Source organism: Myotis daubentonii, chromosome 5, assembly GCF_963259705.1.
Source record: "Myotis daubentonii chromosome 5, mMyoDau2.1, whole genome shotgun sequence".
Taxonomy (NCBI): Eukaryota; Metazoa; Chordata; class Mammalia; order Chiroptera; family Vespertilionidae; genus Myotis; species Myotis daubentonii.
This window is the reverse complement of record NC_081844.1, coordinates 74,940,685-74,964,782: the sequence shown is the minus strand read 5'-3', so window position 1 is coordinate 74,964,782 and position 24,098 is coordinate 74,940,685. Positions and strand designations below refer to the sequence as shown.

Sequence of the window (24,098 nt, the reverse complement as noted above, 5' to 3'; positions counted from 1 at the left end):
ATTCCAACCGGGGATATATAGGCAGAAGTCCATGGGGAGAAATAACATCACTGAAAGTGGGACTAATCTCAAGCCAGTAGAAAGTCTTTCCCCTTCCAACCTGGAAGTAGGATCAGACACTTAAAAGTGCCTAAAATCTATTACCATGAGGAGAGAAGCCAACGCTCTAAGCAAAGGCAGAGCAAAAGGGCAGTAAAAGCATGGGGCCATAATGATATCACTGAGCAGCCACTTAGTCATGACCCCCTCACCTGTGCATCTGGAAAACTGACAAACAAAATCCACTATGGCCAAGTTTTCTGTTTTCTTCAATCAAATTCATTCTTATCTGACACAATAACTTGTAAAATGTCTTTACACACATCTACCCAAATATCTATAGCATTACGCTGATAAATGTTGATTTCCATATAGAAAGGTTAGTGAAAATAATTTTTAAAAAATACAAATATGAAAAGCCCAGGTTGCCGGGAGCCGGTCCATCCTTGCTGTTTCAAGGGACCTGGCATATATGGCATACGGTTCTTAATATGTTTGCTCACCTTCTTGGCGCTGTGTTTTAACCAAGGTCACCTCTCCGAGAAAGGTTGAATCCCCAGGTAGGGATTTTCCCCTGAAGTTAGGGAGGGAATAAAACCCCTCAACTAAGTGCCAGGCGGGTAATTAATCACTTTAACTACGCACAATCATGCTTAAACTACATAATCTTTTCTCCCTGGAATGGAGATAAGAAACGCCCTAACCTTTGTAATAGAGATTGATGGGATTGAATCAACTGGTATAAATACAGTTGTAACAAGACAGAAACACACAGAACTTAGAACACAGAATTCAGAAGACAGAACCTACATGGAGCCTGGAGACAGAAGAACTTCGCTGGAGAGAAAATGGCAAAAGATCCTGGACTGAACCTGACTACAGAAATTGGCAAGAGAACCTGACTAGAACCTGATGACTGAACCTGGCTGGAGATCTGAAGCAGAACTTCTCTGGAGATCCAGACCAGAACTTGGTTGGAGATCCTGGCTAGGCTGCTGATCAACTGAACGCTGTCTCCATGTCATTCCTTCTTCGCCGACTCCGTCCACACCTTTGGGGACCCCTGGACCTGTTGGGGTTGGACCCCGGCACCAGGTATAATTTATTAAGCACTTAATAATGTTCTTAATTAAAATTTGAGAAAGCAAATAATGGGTGTCTTCTTTTCAAGGGCCTTCTCTTACAGCTACGCTGGAAGAAATAAGCCCTGCCAATCACTGAGACGCATGAGGCAGAGTCAGATTCTACATAAGTACCAACGGTGGTAGAACAGCATTAATAAATAAGGATATTGCCACATTTTTAGATTAGATATATTTTTTACAAATATATATATATATATATATATATATATATATATATATATATATATTTACAAACATATATATTTGTAAAAAATATATTATTTACAAAAATAATTACCTACAAAACTTCACTAAACAGTAACTGTTTTCAGTGGATTATTCAAAATGAAAAAAACAAACGAACATTTTTTCAGTTAGCATGACATATGAGCCTAAACTGTTGCTATAGGCAAGTTGTAAAAAGTCAAGGTGGCTGAGATAGAGGCAACTGGATTGGAAAGACTGAGACACATTTGACAAAAATTTGAATAAAACTGTTTGCAAAGAGGACATTAAGGTAACCTAGTGGCCTGAGGGTTCCCTGAATTCCAATTACTCAGAAGGCTAGAAGATCCCCAGAGGTGAAAGAAGATTCACATTCATGCCTTTTTAGGGTTCTTTATCATCTCCTGTCTGTAGCTTTTGCATTGCTTTTCACCAACAGTTAGGCTCTTACGTAGTCGCTGGCACAATCAGTCCTATGTGGGTAGAATCTCTAGCTTCCTCTTTTTGGTGCTGTGACCCCCTCTTCTGTAGCTCTAACCTAAGTGAAGACAGCCCGTTCACCGTGCCCAGGGCATCGTGCACAGCCCATGCTTGGAGAACTGACCTACCTATTCTTCAAAGTCAAGATCAACATTTCCACAAAGCCCTCCTGCCTAAACTTCACAGTTACCCCAGGGATGGCTCCTTTTAAACATCTTTAGTGCTTGTCTATAGGCAACTCATCAATGCCATGCTCGCTTCCATGTCATTAATGCTGTATTTTCGGTTAGCCATCCTCTTTTCTAATTAGACCCTAAACAATACAAGGAAGGAGACCATGCTCAGAATAATACATGGAATCTTATACTTGATAAGTGCTTCCAATACACTCATCAGAAATGGTCTAATGTTCTGATATTTCTACTGTATGACCTTACATTTTGACTCCAGAAATAGCAGTACCTTTCTTATTCTGTTACCAAAATACCATCTTTGTTTTCATGGTCTTCCTACAGCAAAGCATTTAGTTGGCACTCAACCTGAGCCAGATCACTAAAATAACTCTAACAAAAATAGCAATAAACCCATTTATCCTTGGGAATTTTCACAAGAATTTATTAACAGTATAAGTCCATGTAAAAGTCACTCCTATAAACAAATAATTATAAAACACTCATAGCAGCCCGGCTGGCTTGGTTCAGCGTTTGAGTGTTGACCTGTGAACCAGGAGGTCACAGTTCGATTCCCAGTCAGAGAATACGCCCAGGTCGTGGACTCGATTCCCAATGTGGGGCATGCAGGAGACAGCCAATCAATGATTCTTTCTCATCATTGACATTTCTTTCTCTCCCTCCCTCTCCTTTCCTCTCTGAAATATATTTTAAAAATATTAATAAAATGCTCATAGTAAAACTAAAACAATAAGGGTTTCTATAAAATTTTAGCTCTTTTAAATAGATGCATATTTAACTATCCTGTAAAATCTCTAAGTGTATGTATTACTGAGCAGTAAATGAATATCTTAATTCTATCATAAACTAATTATCAGAGGAAGAAATATTTCAAGATAAAATAATGAGTTCTCAAAGTATATTGCAGTAAGTGAAATTCTAGTGTGATAACATAGGTTCACGTGCTGTTGTTTCTAAACAGTACAACAGAAAGAAATACAATTTAGATAAAACAGACAGCCCGCATTTTTATTCTTGCCCTGAGGTAGGGTAAAATATACAATTTTCTGTTTCTATTGAAAATGAAAACTTTATTGTTGTTAGGTATTCTTCCTGTAAACCTATATGCTAAGCACTGGAAGAACTGTAATAATTTTGGTCCTTTCATTCACTTTTCAATCTAACAGGTAACCACATCTAGTGAAAAGAATGCTAAAATCGGTGACAGCAGCTCTCCATTTAGGGCCTTTATCGTCTGACCTTTGTCACCTACCTCTTTTCTTTATGATTTCCTCATATTAAATATACTTGAACTTCCTACTTCAACCTGACATTGTAGTTTTAAAATAAAAATGAAATGTCAGTCTTTGAATCCTTAGGCAGAATGCCAATGTACACTTATTTCAAGAAGAATATGGTTTCTGAAATCAAATAAACCAGAGTTCAAAGCAAGACGCTAACAGCTCTCTAGCTGTGTGACCTGGGCAAGTTAGTAACCTGCTCTGAGCCTGCTGTCCACTTGTACCATAAAGCAAAAGAAACTTCATCTCGCTCCCCCTTACAGCCCAGGACAGTATTTGGTATACAACTAATGATCAACAGTTTATTTTTATAGCTAGATATAAATAAAAATCAAGTTGACAGTTATTATTTTATACACTCAGGACGAAGGCTAGAAGCTTAGATTATTGTTCATCTTAAGCATAATGAAATTCTATCCATTTCAGATATTTCCAAGCATAGTATTTATTCTTAATAGGCTAGAGTAGAAATTAATAGCTACAGATTAGCATTTGATCAGGTTGTTGTCACTGCTTTTTAAACTACAATAAGACTTATAGCCTGTCTTCACGGACTATTCACCTTTACTGTTAAAATGATGCAGGCTCATCTAAATTTACATCAACAGTAGGTACAGCATTTAAAAGAAATAAATCTTTTGTGACATAAGCCCGGCCGGTGAGGCTCAGTGGATGTGGCTCAGGATGTCACACTTCGATTCCCAGTTCAGGGCATGTGCACGGGTTGTGGGCTCGATCCCCAGTGGGGGTGTGCAGGAGGCCGCTAATCAATGAATCTCTCTCATCATTGATGTTTCTATCTCTCTCTCCCTCTCCCTTCTTCTCTCTGAAATCAATAAAAATATATATTTTTTAAAAAATAAGAACAGAATAAGTGGACAAACAAAAGTGAAACAGACTCATAGAGAAAAAGAACAGACTGATGGTTGCCCTCCCTCCCTCCCTTCCTCTCTCTAAATTCAATAATTTTTTTTTAATTTAAATAGGATAATAAAAGAAAGAAAATTAAATTTTATTTAAATTAGGACCTTAGCCCTGGCCAGTTTGGCTCAGTGGATGGAGCGTCAGCCTGCAGACTGAAGGGTCCCAAGTTTGATTCTGGCCAGGGGCACATGCCTGGGTTGCGGGCTCAGTCCCCAGTAGGGGGCGTGCAGGAGGCAGCCGATCAATGATTCTCTCTCATTATTGTTTCTTCCTCTCCCTCTCCCTCTCTGAAATCAATAAAGAAATATATATTTTTTAAAGCTTTTAAATTATGACCTTATAGAACCTCATAAAAAGGCCTACGCTTTACAGGGTGTGCTCTGAGTTTTTGTTTTATTATAGAAATGTCATAATTATATTATGATCATAATTATATATTCCAATTAATATACTGCCATTCACTATCTTGCTTAGGTTTCAAAACTAATTTATGGTAGACTATTAAATGCTCTTCAAATGTAAAAGTAAATCAATTTTAATAGATTTTAAAATTATTTTTTTAATTAAGTGTTATGCAATCTCTATGCAGAATTTACTGGACTGAATGTATAAATATTATGATAACAAATATATAACAAATGTGCATAATAACTAGACCAATCATTAGTTACATGCTTATAACCAATAAAAGTAAACATTTATAAACACTACTGTAAAATATATTGTCAGAAGAGCAAATACTGATTAGTGAAGATTATTTTATTATAGGGAGTCTTTCCATAGACTTTCCAAAGTCAGAAGACGTTCTTGCTGTAATTTAATAACCACGATTTCATAAATCTTTAAGGTTAAATTTTAAAAAAGGGAAATCATGACAAGACAAAGGTTAAATATGAGAAATGCTGAGTTTTAAATAAATATAGGGGAAAGACATAAATCTTAATATAAGCAATTACGTAAGTAAGAAAGCAAGGATGATGGATTTACATGCAATGTAATTAATCTGAAGGTATCCTGCTCTAAATCTATTTGTAGCTACAGCACCTACAATTCAACTAATCAAGACACAAAACAGAACTATATATGTTCATAGTTCCAAAACTCCAGTTTCACACAGTAAGATATGTACCTTACGAGAGTTGGAGCACTAAGCTCAAGCCATTTCAGATAGACATTTTCTAAAATGATTCTACATTATAAGAATAACCTCCAGGCGTAACAGCTAATGTCTTGTAAATATGCAATAAATTACTTACGTGAAATTATCAACCAAAATTTCAAGGGAAATAAAAAGAACTTTTGTCTATTGCCAAATAATATTGTGTGACAAAGTTCCATTGTATATGCTTTAATGACTCAAAATTTATTTTGTAATCCTATTGCAGAAAATCATACAATGACATAATATATTGCACACAAGTTCTGGTAAATCACATATAATAAGTGGAAGCCCAAATTTATAACAACATTTATTATGCTTTATGTCCAATATCTACTTATTGTTCATTTAGTAATACTTTTGTGACTCCCTATTAAATCTGTCCTCACAGGTCAGATATTAATAAATGTCTTATGTGTAAATATACATATACTAAATATAATATGCATAATTAATATATATTTATATAATTAATGTATGATGTAATATACCAAATGTAATATTTAGTATGTTCATATTTAATATGTAGATATTTGACATAAATAATATTCAAAAATCTAGTGCTTTTAAATGTTACAGTTTGCATCAAGATACCTTTCAGATCACACTATCTTTATCTAAAAAATCAGATCATGCCGAAACCGGTTTGGCTCAGTGGATGGAGCGTCGGCCTGCGGACTGAAAGGTCCCAGGTTCGATTCCGGTCAAGGGCATGTGCCTTGGTTGCGGGCACATCCCCAGTGGGGAGTGTGCAGGAGGCAGCTGGTCGATGTTTCTCTCTCATCGATATTTCTAACTCTCTGTCCCTCTCCCTTCCTCTCTGTAAAAAATCAATAAAATATATTTAAAAAAATAAATAAATAAATAAAAATAAAAAATCAGATCATGATTTTACATGTTCAAGTACAAATTATTATTTAGAATACAAAAATAAGGAACTTGAAGTCAGAAATGTCACACTGCTCACTTGGCTCTTTAAAATCTTCTCATTCTTTTATTAAGCTTCTCTTCTGCCCTCTGGCTCTCGCCTGTCTGGAACCTCATTCTCATACCACTTTCTCCCTGGATTTTTATAGTTAAACCACATTGGTTACTTCCACACATACTTCAGGGCCTTTGCACTGGCTATGTCCTTACGCTATATATTCAACTCTTCCCAAATTCATTCTAATGCTCTGCCTCTGGGTTCAAATGTCACCTCTTCCCAGAAGCCTTCCCTGGCAAAGGAAACAAAAGAAAAATAAACAAATGGGACTACATCAAACTAAAAACTTTTACACAGGAATAGAAACCATCAACCAAACAAAAAGGCAACCTACTGAGTGAGAGAAAAATATTTGCAAATATTGTATATAGTTAGGTACTAATATCCAAAATATTTAAAGAACACATTACAACATAAAAAAAATTAAACAATTCGATTAAAAAATAGAGGACCTAAATAGACATTTCTCCAAAGAAGACATACAGATGGCCAAGAGACATATGAAAAGATGCTCAACATCACTAACCATCAGGGAAATGCAAATCAAAAGGACAATGAGATATCACCTCTCACCTGTCAGAATGGCTGTTATAAAAAGACAACAAAGAATAGTGCTGGCGAGGATGTGGAGAAAAGGGAGCCCTCTCAGGCACTGCTGGTGGGAATACAGATTGGTGCCGCCACTATGGAGGTTCCTCAAAAAATTAAAAATAGAACTGCCATATGACCCAGCAATCAATTCCACCTCAGGGTATTTGTCCAAAGAAAATGGAAACACTAATTTGAAGAGATATATGCACGCCATGTTCACTGCAGCATTATTTACCAGTACAACAGCCCAGGTATTCCATCTCCTTACCTCCTCTTCTACTTTGACTTTCAAGACTCCTCTCTCACTTGGTCTGGGGCAGCAGCCGCCTAACTGTCATGTGCGCTATTCCTAGGCACAATGGCCTCCAACCCATCCTCCCGTGCGACAGGCACCGCATGGTAAGCTGACCATGGTGCTCACCTATGAAGAACCCTTCAAAGCTCCCCAATCCCCATGAAACTGGTTTTTCACTCTATTTGTTAGAATCTCCCAGAGAGATTTTTAACATAAATTCATGGGCTCCATCATAACTGAATCTAAACCAATTGCATCACCCCCCGTAATTCTAAGAATCACTGCTTTACAAGGTACACTCTAAACCTCTGCAGATGATATACATGGTCCATCATCAAGTTTTACCAACAGCCTCTGAGCCTCATTTTTCCAGCCTCCAGATACACGAGCCAAACACACAGTTCCCTATCATGCTGCGCTCCCGTCTTTGCCTTCCCATGTATCCCCAATCCTCTGGCATGTCCCTATGCATTACTTCTAGTTTGGAGAAAGCTTTGCATTTTCCTATGCTCCTTGGCGACTTCCTCCCTTTCACGCCTATATATCCTGTACTTACCTGGATTGTAGCAGTTCCCTATAGCAGTGGGCAGGAAAATACTGGTTGAGAATGACAGATCGAAATCAATTACCCACTTATTAAATAAGTTTTAGTTTCTGCAATCATGAAACAAATCACTCTTTTTAAAAAAATATATATTTTATTGATCTTTTACAGAGAGGAAGGGAGAAGGATAGAGAGTCAGAAACATCGATGAGAGAGAAACATCGATCAGCTGTCTCCTGCACACTCCCTACTGGGGATGTGCCCGCAACCAAGGTACATGCCCTTGACTGGAATCAAACCTGGGACCCTTCAGTCCACAGGCCGATGCTCTATCCACTGAGCCAGACCAGTTAGGGCCAAATCACTCTTTTTTTCCCTTTTGAGCCTCAATTCAAGAAGTCAACGTTAAAGCAACCAAGTCAATGAAAACATTCATCCTATAGAGACATATCTTGGAGATACTGTGGTTTCAGTTCTAAACCACCACAATGAAGTGGGTATCACAATAAAGAAAGATGTAATCTCTTTGCTGGTGAAGGGCCTTGCTTTCAATTTGTAAAAAAACAAAAACAAAAACAAAAACATCTATGAAGCACAATAAAGTGAAAAGCAATAGAGCAAAGTATGCCTGTATTTTAAGAACTCCATTACTATATATTACTCAAATGTAATAAATAAAAACAGCTATAAAACCTTAAGCCTTGCATGGATACACATTACATCTTTTCCTAATAATATTTTAACACATTGTATGCGGGAAACGTATTTATACGTTTTACTTTGACTGGTAGTAGAGCACGGGACACCTATTAATACATTTTTTATAGACTAGCGGTAGAATGCGGGTAACGTATAAATACGTTTATTTTTATACTTTTTTATTGCTCTAAAGGGATGCTAACATGCAGATATATGAATTCCAAAGGACAAAATTTGGGTCTCTAACACATACAATGGTGAATTATGTATGTACTTCCAGGTATAACGGTAATCAATCTATTCAACTGCAAAAATGGCCCGCGCCACCTGTTAGCACGTGATAAAAACTACCTGCAAACAATGTGTTAAAATCCATTTTGAATTTTTCTTTAAAAAAAAAAAAATGGAGCTCTATGCAAAAATGAGCATCAGACCATAAGAAAGCACACTACAGTTGTAAGTAACGGCTTTATATTTATTCACTAGAGGCCCGGTGCATGAAATTCGTGCACTCAGGGGCAGGGATGTCCCTCAGCCAAGCCTGCACCCTCTCGCAGTCTGGGATGTCTCGCAGCCCTCGGGGGATGTCTGATTGACAGCTTAGGCCCACTCCCCACAGTCGGACATCCTTAGCACTGCCACGGAGACAGGAGAGGCTCCCACCACTGCCACTGCACTCACCAGTGATGAGCCTGGCTTCTGGCAGAGCAGCGCTTCCCCTGTGAGAGCGCACTGACCACCAGCGGGCAGCTCCTGCATTGAGCATCTTCCCCCTGGTGGTCAGTGTGCATCATAGCAACCAGTCATTCTGCCGTTCAGTCGATTTGCATATTAGCCTTTTATTATATAGGACTGTCTTTAATCCAGTGACTAGCTCTTTGGAACAGATGTAGAAAGAACTGCAGAAGTGTTTATTACTTTACTGTGATTTTCCCAAAAGGAAAGTAAAACAAAAAGTAAATTTTAAGGAATAAAGAATAGATTGGATATTTGAAAACAGAAATTAATAAAAGAATGTATACAGTGGTCTAGACCCTAGAGCCACATTAGAATCACTAATGTGGGAAGTTTTATGCATGCCATGCTATACACCTCAACTGTAAGAGATTCTGGTCTAATGGGTCAGGGATGGGCTTCAGCAACAGAATTGTTCAAAGTTCCCCGGGGGATCCCACTGTGAGTCAGGGTAAAGAACCATAAATCAGCACCTTCCCCCCATAGCAAAGCCTATCTTTCAAAAAGCAATTGCAATTAACTCTTTCCAATCAATGTTGTTTTTCTCCTGTGAACGGAAAAAGGGAATATGAACATCATTAACTGGAATATATTAACAACAGTTAACAGATATACTGGAGTTATTATGTGGCATGCATTATTTTAAGAGCTTCTAATACATTGACCTTTTTATTCCTCACAATGGATCTGGAGAGTTGGCACAATTTTATGCCATTCTGCAAAAATAGCTAACAGTTGCATAATGCTTAACACTGCCACATATTATTCTGAATGCTGCTGTATACATGACTTGTTTAATCTTCACAAAATTTCTGTAAAGTACTGTTAATATATCCATTTGATAGAGACAAAACTAAGGCACAGAGAAAAATAACTTACGGAAGGCCATACAATTAGTGAATGACAGCTGGGATCTGAAGCCAGGTAGTTGTCTAGCTCCAGACTTAATTAAAAAACAAAATCCTAGTGCTCTGTGCTATATAACAGGCACAAAATATATTAATATGCAGGTGAGTTTCTAAGCATATCTTTATTTTTCTCCTCTTCAGAAGACAGTAATACAAACAAAGAGGAAGATGCTCATTTAAGAAAAGTGAAATACGAATCATTTGACTTTAGGTCTGAGACAGGTAACACTCCTGGACCCAATTGGAGTTTTCATGACTTAGAATGAAAAGGAGTTAAAGATGATGAAGACAAGAAATCCAGTTCTCTACCAGACATGAAGGCAAGAGATTGATTCGAAGCCTGACTCCTCCTCCCTGTGAGCTCCATGAGGACAAGGAACCAGTGTGCCTGCACTGCGCAGAGAAAGTGCTGGGTAAAGATATTTGAGCAGATGAAATCAGAAGATGTAAGATGACTGAATTCTAAGGTACACTATTTTTAATTTTTTAACACTGTTTTTCATACTTCAAGATATTTAGCATGTATGTTACATGTCCTTATTTCATAGAAAATTTAATTCTGTACAAGAGAACATTAGATGACTAAAATATATTATTTTTCATCAAAATGTTGGTCTTTCCATATTTTAACTTATTGCATGCAAATTTTACCTTCAAATTAAATATATATAATAAAGTTAATAAATATGTCATTATTCACAGACTTTACAGGATACTCATATAATTATTAAGTTTATGAAAACAAACATTTCTAATAATCAGCTCAATAGCCAGGCAACCACACTGCTAACTCAAGGCCAAGCATTAGGCAGTCTCTTGGGCCTCAGGTGGGGTGGCCATCTGTCCCTTTATCTGGTGTGATTCCTCCATGTGTAGCTGGTGCCTCTGCCTTCCTCTTGATTAGGAAACCACAACCCTGACCGCCCCGTAGCCAATGACACCACAGCTGCACTCTGGGTTCTCACCAGAAAATAGGCATAGCTCAACCTTCCCGGTGACCAACCTAATATACAACATTTTGAGTGAGAACACCCCTGAAGGGCTCTCTGAAGAGTGCTCTACATTTTAAAATAAAACGAGCAAGGACCGTAACTGCATTGTCTCCAAGTAGAATTCCTTCTGCACAACTGCCCTTCGGAGTTACAGTCCTGGCCTACATAGAGGGGATATATAAGAAACACCCAAGAGAACCATGCTATGCCACTTACACAGAAGTGCTGCTAAGGATGGGAATCCTCAAGCCATCTACTCTACAGCAAAAATTTCTTTCAGATTTCAGTATCACGGTGAGCTAGGGGTCTCTTTCATGTCAGGAAAACAGAAGCCCAACATGTCTTTTACAATTTTTTTGCTTATTTTTCTGTTTTCCTCTTATTTCGTTACATTTTAATTTTATTTGATTGCATTTTATTTTTATTAATATGTATATTTCTTTAAACATCTCTTTTCGAGGTACTAGTATTCTATGAATAAACAATTCTACAATAAAAATAAATGAAACTGAAAGGGATAATGAAAAGTTCAGATACCACTGACTGTGAAGAATGAGGGACATGACTTTCAAAATTATAAATGGTAAGTAAAGATTTCACAGTCTCAAAAAATTAAGACATTACTTCGTTCATTCATTAGTTCCAAACAGTACCTGCTGAATTTTTTCAAAAATTATTTTGATTCAGTTAATTTAGAAATTTATAACATACTTATTATATCATAAGTATTCAACACCCTTGCAAGAAAGGGTAACATTAAGTGTTATGTCATGACTCAAACTGATTTATAGTCGGTGAAGCCTTCACTAGTGTATTAATTAATAGAGAGTAAATGAAGAGACCATCAGAATTCTGAGAAACTGCAACCCCTCAATATTAGATTACTTAGGGTTTTTTTTTAATAACCAAAAAATCAAATTATGACTTAAGACACTAATTTTTCAAATAATGATTTAAGACACTAATTTTTTTTTATTTCCATGAAGTTTATGTTTAACTCAAATACCTCATTGAAAAGTTATATCTTTGTGCAAAAGAAATGACATGCTGTAATCAAAGTATAATGTAGTATAGTTAAATGACAGTATAGATTTCTTTGTACGTTGAGCACTAATTCACTACGTAGAAAAGAGACTTACTGAAATAAATGTTTCTCAAAACAGCTTTTGGGCCCTGACCGATGTGGCCGTGTGACTCAGTTGGTTGGGTATTGTGTCATGCACTGAGTGAGGGATTGCTGGGTCAATTCCAGGTCATGGCACATACCCGGTTGTGGGCTCTATAACCTGGGGTGGGGGGCTTGCAGCAGACAGCAGATCAATGTTACACTCTCACATCGATGTTTCTCTTTCTCTTTCCCTCTCCCTTCCTCTCTCTCTAAAAATCAGTTTAAAAAAATCTTTTTAAAAAAAACAGCTTTTTGGAGACCAAGACAAAGAAAGTGGAAGTAGAAAATTGATTTAGGTTTTGTTTTGTTTTGTTTTGTTTTTTCAGAAAATTAGAATCCTGATGCTCAACTAAAGAGAAAGACTATCCAAGGTTTTTAAACTAATATGAATATTTATGTTATTATCTGGAGCTTATTTCAAATTGCATAAAATCATTGTCCAAACTTAATGTGTTTCACAACTGTTGGAAATCATCTTGGAAAGCATATATTGTCACGATCTAGGGGATAAGGCATTGGTGAACAATGAAAATGAACTAACTAAGACTACAAAATATGGAAAAACCATACGATGCTTCTTCTTCAACTCGAAATATAATTTTATTTTGTACAATTTAGGAAACAGTGTGGCAGAAAAGAAATTTCATAAAATCAATGCATGATGATTTCATCTGACAAGTTGAATGGGGGTGGGAAAGTAGGTGTGAGAAGCTTACTGCCTTTAGTAAAGTTAGAAACTAAATCAGAACCAAGAAAAGATTTTTTGAAAGACTAAATTTTAGATATAAATTCCAAAGCTATACTTTCCCACAGATATTAATATGCCTCTTGGGCATATACCATGTTCATGATACAATGAAATCAGCATTACATAAGATGAAAGCCCATAATAGGAAGAAGCCACAGGATATGCAATAGCCCTATAAGAATGGCATGCATATTTAACCTTAATGTTAGGAAGAACTTATATGTAGTTAAAATTTTTATGGTGCAAATCTCTGGTATTACAAGCCCAGGGAAACACTTCCAGAACATATCCTTTTGTGAAATAAATGGAATTTTCTAGGGTGTTTATAGCCTTTAGGGGGCCAAGATTAGACATAAGACATTCTGAATTTAATTCTTTAAGAAATCTAATAAAGAACTATTTAGTCATAAGAAATGGTTTCTTCAACCCATAGAGAAATATTTTTTTAAAGCTAAGTTTTCTTTGAAACAACATTTAATTAGGTGAAATAAAGATATATATTCTGTGGCTCCATTTAACTGTAAACATTAAAAAGATAAATTCAAACTATTCTAAATATGACTCTTAGATAGATGAAATGCAAAACTCCCTAATAGGGAAGCAAATCCTTAAAATTAAAATTATTTTAATGCTTGAGTAGAACAGATCCTACTAAAACAACAACAAAACAGAATTTCCAATTCTGCTAAGACACCAGCTGAAAATGGAGTTATATAAATTATATAAATAATTTTTTAGCAGTGGGGACGTTCTAGTTATTAGTAAAAGCATACTAATAAAAAGAAAGTACATATAACTATATTGTATGACATATTGATTCTAACAGTCAAGTTTGAAAAAATTATTCCTTCCCTAAATTATTTAAAATACACATCTCATTCCCACTGGAAAAATCACTTCATTTTCTAGAGAATATTTTAATGAAATTTGCAACATGTGGATTATCTGGTTCAAAATATCAAGACTCTTATACCTACCTGAACCACTTAAAATAAAGGCACAAGGAAAATTCAACATACAAGGAGTTAAAATAAACCTGGGAGGAGAATATTGTGGACAACAATAGGACATGAAGGGGACTGAAGACTGCTAAAGTCATCAAAACACAAAAACAAAAACCCTAAACCACTTCACGGCCCTGCCAAACAATGTTTAAGAGCCATATGCAGCCTCCCATGCTGCCAGATTGCAGCTCAGATAACTAGAAAAACAGTAGCCAAGATTGAGCTCAACCAAAATGTGAACTTAACCAGCAGTGGATGCCAATAAATTCTAACATTCGCAGACTGAATAGAATAGAATAATTTTTCACAAACATTTAGTAATTTTTACGGATACATCTTGAGGTATAAATGAGTATAACAGCAATCCATTGCATCTGTTGGTATTAACATCTGTCACATGTCCTTGAAAACTAGGTGTTTCCACCTCCAGGTAGGGAAAGAAAAATCTCAATTCTTTTTTTGATTTTTTTATAAAATATTACAGATAGTAGTACATATGTCTCCTTTTTTTCCCACTGACCTTCCCCTCGCCCCCCACCCCCACCCCGCACATGCCCTCACCCCACCCTCTCAGTGTCTTGTGTCCATTGGTTATGCTTATATGCATGGATACAAGTCCTTCGGTTGGTCTCTTACCTCCCCCCCGCACCCCCCCCCCCCTGAACACTCCCCAGCCTTCCAGAGGCAGAGAAGCATGGAACAGACTGTCAAATTAAAGTAGTAAGGGAGCATCTCAATTCTGACTCCAATGGCCTCAGGCTCACAAAGAACCAGTGGGGCTGAGGCTGAGCAGCAGCCAAAGGCCTCCTTATTCGGAAGAGGTCAAGCCGTTCCTGAGCCCTAAGTGTGATCTGGGTGCACATCCTGGGAGCTCTTGGAATATCAGGGTTGGCCTGCCATGAGCACATTAATTTACTGAGAACTTGATGAAAAGCAGTGCATATCAACAGGTATTTATAATTTATTTTATTTTTTTATCATTAAAGGCAAAGGGAAAAGAAGTTGTTGGAGTTGATGGAGAAGGAAACAGAGCAAGAGGCTAACAGGAAAGACAAATTTTCCCAGACCACCAGGCCTTATTGTGAGAACTAAAGCTATACATCATTTCCTGAGAAAACCAAGGAACTTCGAGGGGCGGCCTTGAGAGACAAGTTACTGTGAGTTGACTGCAGAATGGGATACTACTGACTTCTTTTTCTTCAGAAAATTCTAGAGAAACTCAGAAAATGGGCTATTGTTCCAGAAACTAATCTAGAAATCTACACAGTAATAATTTTTTATTGTAGAGTCTGATCTGTTTGATATTCTTTAATTATCTATATTAAGTAATTGCTTGTTAAATAATATTTTCCACACTGTCCTCTTTTTTTAAAATATGTTCTTATTGATTTTAGAGAAGAGGAAGGGGAGAGAGAGAAACATCCATGGACTGCCCCTGCATGCACCTACATGGGGGACCAAACCGGCAAGCTGGGCTTTTGCCCAGACAGGATTTGTGCGGGCGACATTTCGGTGTATGGAACAACACTCCGACCACCTGAGCCACACCAGCCAGGCTTCCACACTATTGTCTTAAGATCAGTTATTAAATATGATGTTCAAAGGCTGAAGCAAATATTTGTAATTCATGTTTTAAACACTCTTCCATTTTTTCTAATAATGGATTCCTCGTACTTCTAAAATATTGAAACATACTGGTTTCTTTTTCTTTTTGCCAAAAAACCCTAAACTTGAATTTTTAACTAAAAAAAAAGTATTGTCTAACTCTTTTGCTATAGATGAACAACTAATCCATGTTATATATAACATAGTAAGTATATGATCTATTCAGCATTGTAGTAATAATAGCTAATATCTGACAATTTACTATGTGCCAGACACTATATTAAGGGTTTCACATGGGATAATTTATTTTACCATTTCACTTCATCTCCAAAATCAATGAGGTAAACACTGTTATAATTTCCACTTTCAGTTCAATTAAACCAAGGCTCAGAGAAGTAACTTATAAAAGACAATGAAACTAATAAGTAGTAGAATGATGACTCCAACCCAAATTCAAGTTTATATTTTCTTCTCTGAGTTTCTCTCTCTCTCTCTCTCTCTCTCTCTCTCTCTCTCTCTCTCTCTCTCTCTCTCTCTCAATATTGAGTTTAACTGTATACAACACAGATAAAGCAGACTTCAACTGAACAGTAAAGAAGAATACTAGAAGATTCCTATGTTTATAAAATATATAATTTATATTCAAGAAAAGCTACATGATCTATGTATTTTAATATTTTTGTCCAATTCTTTCCTATAAGATCTGAAAGCCTGTTCATCATCTTTTAAAAGATATAATTCCATCATGAATGTTTCATCTATTCAAATTCAAAAATCTTGAACATGTGTCCATAACAATGCTGTTACCTCTGCAAGAACTTTTATTCAGAAGAAAAGTCACAAAATCCTGAAACCCATGGAAGATATACATAAAAGAAATTCAAAATTTTAAGCAAGTTCTGTCACAGATAGCTCTTTTAAAAGAAATATGGAAACAAAATTACTGACCAAGTTCATAACTTATTCTATTACCAGAAGTGAAATCTCACCTTTACTCAGGATGCCAACCCGTAATGGAATAGATCAGTTTTTCCATAGAATATGAACACTAGAAAAGATGGGCATCATTTCAACTAACCTGAAATCCAAACAGGAAAGCCTTAATGTGGCTGTGCCCCAACTGACCTACTCAGGTGTTTCATAAATATAATACTCCTTGGTAATGAAATTTTCCATTATTCTTTTAAAGAAGACATTGAGACTTCATATAAAGATTAAATCAATGCCTCCTCTAAAATAAATATTGTTTAAGTTTCTCCTTTAAGTAGTGAAATTACAAAACAAAATAAATTCTATATAATTGCTTAGCAAAACATAAAGTCAACATTCTGAAACAGTATTCCTTCAGAAAATAATATTTTCTATTGCTAGGAAAAAATGTAAAAGTGACTTTATTTTCATACAGATTCTGAACTTAGTGATTGACAAGTATCAGACTAAAATTCAAAATGTATTGTGAAAAGTTAATAAAAATATGTCAATCATAACGTTACATTCTGTAAGACCTGGAATCCCTTTTGTTTGTCTCTTCCTTTATATCAGTTAATGAAAAGATCTGTTTCCACTATTCTAACAGAGAGGACACACATCTATGATAACTCCCTTTCACTTTAACCAAAACAAATGCCCATGTTATAAATAAATCATTAAATAAATTCTTGAGCATAGAGGTAGGTCACTTGAGTATATTTTACTCTCTTGGAACATGAATGGGTAGACTGCTATGTAAGGGTTGTACCTTCATAACAGAATCAATGAAAACTTGAAGGGAGAGACACAATCAAAACCTAGGAGTATTTTATAAAACGAATCACTGCATGAAAACATGTTCAAAGTCCCTGCAAAAAGGTTTGTTAAAACTTTATATGTGATGTTAAGACAACAAAGTGTCAAATAAAACAATAATTTTCCATCTTCATTTTTAAATATGAATGATTTCTTTTACTGATCCATTCAGAGTGAGTCTGCAAAATAATATCCACAAGTCAACAAAATCCACTATGTGTTTTCTATGTTGAGCATTTTTTTCTTTGCCTTTTAGTTAGTTTTATATTCCAGGACAAAAGACAGTTTTTTCATTGAGTTTATATTTTACCTATTTTTAAACTATAATGTGCTTGCATAAATTTTATTCTAAACGTTAGTTGTAAGACAGTTTTATAAGAGAAAAAAACTTTTTTTCTTACCAAAACAAATGAAGAATGTAATAATTTTAGATTTGCATAGTACATATTCCAAATAACTACTTATCAAATAAATTTTACTTTCTGCAATAAATATAAGAACTATTTCTCCACAGTGTAAATACCACAAAACAGAAAAAAAAAGCAAATTTTACAAAAGTGGGATTAAACTTCTAAAAGAAAAATGAATGAGACTGTGTAATCTTGAGGTATAATGACTTCACAGGTAATACATATATTTTCATAAAATATTTGTTCTATACTAAGAGACATGAAAATTTGAAAAGTAAATGAGTTATCATTTACAAAGGTATGCACTGGGTAGTTAAAATATATTAAACTCCAAATACTTGAAAGCCAAATTATAGTGAAAAACCTCAATACACTATTTGTGTTAAATCAATTTTTACTAAGGTTATCTTTCAGGAAAACTATCTTTTGTAAAAATTGTATTTAACTTAAAAACCAATTTCTGAAGGGAAAAGACCTCAAAGTATTTTATAAAACAAATCACTGCAATTAAACAACAGTTCACAGCTCAGATTATTTTAGTAATGGTTGCTGTTCAGAAAACAAAATAAGGACAGATATAAATAACCTCTAGGGAACCAATCAAAGTATCAAGCAGTTGCTTAACATCTTCTAAAAACAGAACTACTTCTGTTTGTCTAGATAATTCATTTACTTTAAAATTTTGTGCACAGCAAAAGAAACCATCAACGAAACAAGAGAGCCCACTGCATGGGAGAACATATTTGCCAATGTTATATCAGATAAGGAGTTAATCTCCAAAATTTATAGGGAACTCATACAATTTAACAAAAGGAAGATAAACAATCCAATCAAAAAATGGGCAAAGGACCTAAATAGACACTTTTCAAAAGTGGACATTCAGAAAGCCAAGAGACATATGAAAACATGCTCCAAATCACTAATCATCCGAGAGATGCAAGTCAAAACAACAAGGTACCATCTCACACCTGTCAGACTGGCTATCATCAACAAATCAACAAACGACAAGTGCTGGCAAGGATGTGGAGAAAAAGGAACCCTCATACACTGCTGGTGGGAATGCAGACTGGTGCAGCCACTATGGAAAACAGTACGGTGTGTCCTCAAAAAATTAAAAATGAAACTCCCATTTGACCCAGTAATCCCACTTCTAGGAATATCTACCAAGAAATCAGAAACACCAATCAGAAAGAATATATGCACCCCTATGTTCACAGCAACACAATTTACCATAGCTAAGATTTGGAAACAGCCTAAGTGCCCATCAGCAGATGAGTGGATTAAAAAATGGTGGTACATCTACTCAATGGAACTCTTACCATTTGCAACAGCATGGATGGACCTGGAGAGCATTATGCTAAGTGAAATAAGCCAGTTGGAAAAAGATAAATATCACATGATCTCACTCACTTGTGGAATATAATGAACAACATAAACTGATGAACAAAAGTAGATCCAAAGACATAGAAGCATGGAACAGACCATCAAACATCAGAGAAGGCTGTGAGGGGGAGGGGGAGGAAATGTGATCAACCAAAGGACTTGTATGCATGCAGATAAACATAATCAATGGACACAGACACAAGGGAGGCGAGGGCATGTGCTGGGGGGTGGGAGTGGCTGGGGAGAAGTCAATGGGGGAAAAGGAGGCATATGTAATACTTAGAGCAATAAAGAATTTCTATTAAGAAGTAAATAAAAGTTTGTGAATAAATCTATCATAACTGATATATTATGAATTAACTTTTCTTAAACTTTGAAAGAAATACATGTTAAATTTCCACATGAAAATCTTCAAAGAAATTTCAGATTTTCACTGTTTGAAAAAACACACAACACAGATGAAATGACATACCTGGCCAAAAAAACAAGAAAGTACCAGGTGCTAAAAGCTACAGCCCAAGAGAATCATTCCTCCTGTTAGAGACAGGAAATGGATACCCATGTATATAAACACCAATAGAGCAACTAAAAGGGGAGAGCATCTTCAGACCATATTTCTAGGCTGCTGATTAAAGTTAAGGTTAAGGGGTCACACCGACGAGCAAACCTCGGATAGGCCTAGCTTGAATAAGAAAGGTATGCCCCACAATCACGCTGTTTCCATTACCAGCTGCTGCTATCATTTTCAAGCAAATGCAAGGATACAGACAGAACACACAGAATCATTGCCCAGGCTGTGAAGTGGCATGTACCTGCCAGGTGTGAACATTTGCAAAACAGCTCAAGTCTTACCTCATAAGACCAGACACACTGAGTCCCACCAAACCGTCGAACACATCTTCCTACTTCCACATCTTCGTGAGTCGTGTACATTTCTCTGAGGCACTCACCAATGTGTGGCACCATCCTCCTGAGGACTTCTCGGCTGAAGATCATGCCAGGTCCTCCCATACAGAAGTTCTCCCCAGGCTCCAGGCCCAGCTTGCCGAGTTCTTCAATATTCCCCAGGCCAGTCTGGCCCAGGTAGAGGGGCTTGCTGCTATTCAGAGATCTAAGAAACTCTTCTAACTTGTCACCTACAAAGAGAAAGGCAACAATCATTCTTTTCCTAATTTCATAATCATTTATATGTACAAAGTAAGGGACAGAGCTTCCAATATTGTGTGTGAACTCCCCATAAGTCTTAAACAAATGAAAAGAAGAAAAACCTCTCTGAATATTCTTTTATTTTTTCAGAACTAATTTAAAGAATCAATCTTCTAGTCAAAGTCACTGAAAAACTTTAACAAGTCTAACAATCATCAGATTTCTAAAAAATTTTCATTTATTGATTTTTTTAGAAAGAGAGAGAAAAAACACACATTGATTTGTTGTTCCACTTATTTATGCATCCATTGGCTGATTCTTCTATGTACCCCGACTGGGAATCAAGCCCGCAACCTTAGCATATGAGGAGGACACTTGAACCAACTGAGCTACCCAGCCAGGGGGAAACAATCATCAGATTTTTAAAGGTGAAATAATTAATGATAAGGAGAATAAAGAGGTTTCTTAGCATATTTGAAGTAATGATAAAATGCCCAGAAGTATTAAATATTGATATTTAGCATTGACTGACAATATTAATATCCAATAATTTTTTTTCTGGCAATTGATTCAGTTTAGTGTTTTGTCCTTAACTTTTCTTGAAATTTAACTTTGGAATTTAGGAAAGTACCCTTTTAGAAAAATAAATAAATATTTAAATTAAAGAATAAAATTGGTTTACTTGTAGTTTGTTAAGTCATTAGGAAAAACAATTTAAAATCAACTAACACACTTCAAAAGCATTTATTAGTCTACAAAATGGCAAACTGGAATAAGTAGTCACTTTCTTATATTCCCAATCAGCATCTTTACTAACATTTTTGATGATCACAGCATTTGCAGTCATTACCTTGATCCCATGCCACGCCCCTTGCATCTCAATGAGTTTCAGCTATTATTGGGTTCTTAATACAAGATGCATTTCATTCTTAACAGAAATGGAAAGACGAAGGCATTTCAATGTTCTGAAGGACAATCTTTTCAAAGCACTAAGAGAAATGCTTGTTTTTCCCTGAGCCCTGGGAAAGGTACTGCTTCCTGGACCAGGGGGGAGCAATGAGGCTACAGGTAGAGAGGCTCAAACTGAGGAAGGGTGGCACCCCTTGTCCAAGAAGCTAGAAAACCTGAAACGCACAGGGGGACCTCCGTGCCATACACTCTTCTCCTTCCCGGGCACCCCTCTCCCTCCTCGCCATAGGCTAGGCTGGAGAGATTTCCTCCAGCTCGCAGTAACTTCTCTCTGCTGAGTTTAGAAATCTCTGGCCAGAGCCGCCCACACTCGGGGTGAAGGACCGCGCCTCTTTAAAAAGCTGACAAAGTTTTCTCATGCTGTGGCTGTGGCTGCGCGTGGTCTGGGGCACTTCCAGCCTCTGCTTATCGCAGCAGCCAAGATGGTCTGGAAAGGGCCCATGCTGGTGTGTGCTAGCACAGCTTGGAGCTCCTAGGACCTAGGGTCTGGAAAATTCTCGGATGCTATACCCTCCTTCCCCCACCAAATGTGACAACGCACTCGTCGCCTGGGGGTGTTACTGAGGTGTGGCGGGGTGGGTGGGTAGGTGGGTGGAATGGGGACGGCTGGGTGCTGCGCGGTAGCGGCTGGAAGGCGCGTGGGGCGCTGGAGATGCTCAAGGACTCCCAGGGCGGGCGGGTCTTGCGAGAGGGAAGGAAACGCACAGAGGAGGGTCCGAGACAGGGAAGATGATTCCCTCGATCTCCCCAGTTCCGGGATTGCGCTAGATCCAGGTAAAACAACAAGGTAGGGGAACAAAGCAAGAACAGCGATCTCCATCCAGACTGGCTCCCGCCCGCGTCCGCAGCCTTCCCTTTCTCCACCGAGGACACGCCCCTCTGGGCTGCTGTGGGAACCGGCCACCACCCCGGGCTTTGAGAGCCAGGCAGAGTGGGAACAGCCTTTGGTTGAACCCTAAGGTCCCGGTCCTCACCTCTCCCATACTGTGAAGAGGAGGGCTAAGCGCTGGGATGGGACGAAAAAGCCAGAGTGAGGGAGGCGGATAAAGCCGGGTAGGTGTGAGGAGAACCCGAACCGCTAGAGAGGAAGAAGAGCGGACTAGGGATGGGAGGCGGATGCGAGGGTTGGGGTCGGCGGGCTGGGGGCTGCAGGTGCCCAGGCCACGTGCTGGCAGAGCAGAGAGGCGCTGGGCAGAGGTCGGGGTTGGATGCAAAGAAAGGAGGTTGGGCAGGCGGGGCAGCCGGCGCTGGGAGGTCACCTTTGATGTAGACGTCGTCGTCGGCGCGCATGAACCACTCATACTTGTCCAGGTAGTGGTCGTGCATGTACTTGATCATCATGAAGGACTTTTTCTGGGGAGGATAGGAGTCGTCCACCCCAGGCAGCTCGATGACAGGCAGGGGTGGCGGGGGCAGGCCGAGTCCGGCGTTGGGGGGCTGCTGGCTGGAAAAGAACTCCACGCGGCCGGGGATGAAGCGCGCCCAGGTCCGCTGCGCCGCCAGCGCGCGGCTGCCCAGGTACTTCTGCGCGGTCATCACCCCCACATACAGGAAATCTCGGGGTCGGGAGCTCGGAGCGGCGGCACCCCCGTCCCCGCTGCCGTTGTGGCTACTCTTCGGCCGGCCGCCTCGCCGCTGCCCAGCCGCGCCCCCGTCCTCCTCCTCGGGCTCGCCCTCCGCTACGGGGGCGCCGGGGAGCCCCGTCGCACCTTCGGGCTCGCGTCCTCGCCGCCGCTGCTGCAGCGGAGGTGGCGGCTGCCAGGGGCTGCTCCGAAAACTGGTCACCCCGGCCGCTGGCTCGAGCAGCGGCGGCCCCTGGCGCTCCTGGCGCTCCTGGCGCGCGGGGGGCGGTGACTGGTCCGGCCGCGGCCGGGGCTGTGGTTGGGGGAGCGGCTGCCGCGCGCCGGGGCCAGCGGCCGAGCGGCCGTAGTAGGAGCAGAGGCTGGAGCCGCGTCTCTTCCTCTCGCTCAGCTCGGCCACTCTGGGGGCGATGAGCCAGGACGCGGCGGTGAAGCCCAGCACCAAACCCAGCGCCACGCTCATCCACGGGCGGCGGGAGCGCACGGCCATCGCGGCTGCCCGGCGCCGACGCTAGCGGAGCGGCTGCGGCGCGGCGCGCGGGTCCGCGGCTCCCACCCGCCCCTCCGGCGCCTCCGCGCCCCCAGCCCCGGCCGCTGCCCGCCGACCGGGCGCTGCCGCCGGCTCGGGTTCGGAGCGCTCCGGACGCCCAGCCCGCCGCGGGTTGCAGCCGCCGGCCGCGCTCCCCAGTCGGCTCTGGGTCGAGGGCTTCCGAGCGCCAGTCGGGAGTGAAACTTCTCCCGGCGGCGGCGGCGGCGGCGGCGAGAGGAGCTGCAGGAGGAGGAGGAGGTGGAACGGCGGCGGCAACGCGTCCGCTCCTCGGCTGCCACCCTGTCACTGGCGCGCCTGGTCCCTCCCTCCTCTCTCCTTCCCGAGCCCCCGCCCTCGCTCCCCGCCTCCCGCTCCCCCTGCTGCCCGGCTCGGGACTGGCCGGAGGAGGAGCCTCCAACACCGCCGCTGCCAGCGAGGGGCGGTAGCGGGGCCGTGGTATTTCCCCGTCCTCCGCCCTCCGACGCCCCCTGTCCGCGCCTGGGTCCAGAGGCGGCCTCCCCTCCGGAAGGAAACGATCCCAGTCGGGCCGCCTCCGGCTGCCAGCGCCGACGCCCCCTCGTCCCTCCTCCCGTGGCCCTT

At 39.6% G+C, this 24,098-nt stretch overlaps 1 protein-coding gene across 1 annotated transcript in view; it reads right to left on the bottom strand.

Annotated features, from left to right (window-relative positions):
* CHSY3 (chondroitin sulfate synthase 3) overlaps positions 1 to 23,837 on the bottom strand; it is a 246,357-nt gene extending 222,520 nt beyond the window's left edge. Inside the window, exons 1-2 of the mRNA XM_059698275.1 lie at positions 22,649 to 23,837; positions 20,127 to 20,410 (exon numbers count right to left, since the gene is read on the bottom strand). Of these exons, the coding sequence (XP_059554258.1) occupies positions 20,127 to 20,410; positions 22,649 to 23,459 (1,095 nt within the window). The 5' untranslated portion in view covers positions 23,460 to 23,837. The remainder of the gene's footprint in view (positions 1 to 20,126; positions 20,411 to 22,648) is intronic.
* Between the last annotated feature and the right edge of the window lie 261 nt (positions 23,838 to 24,098).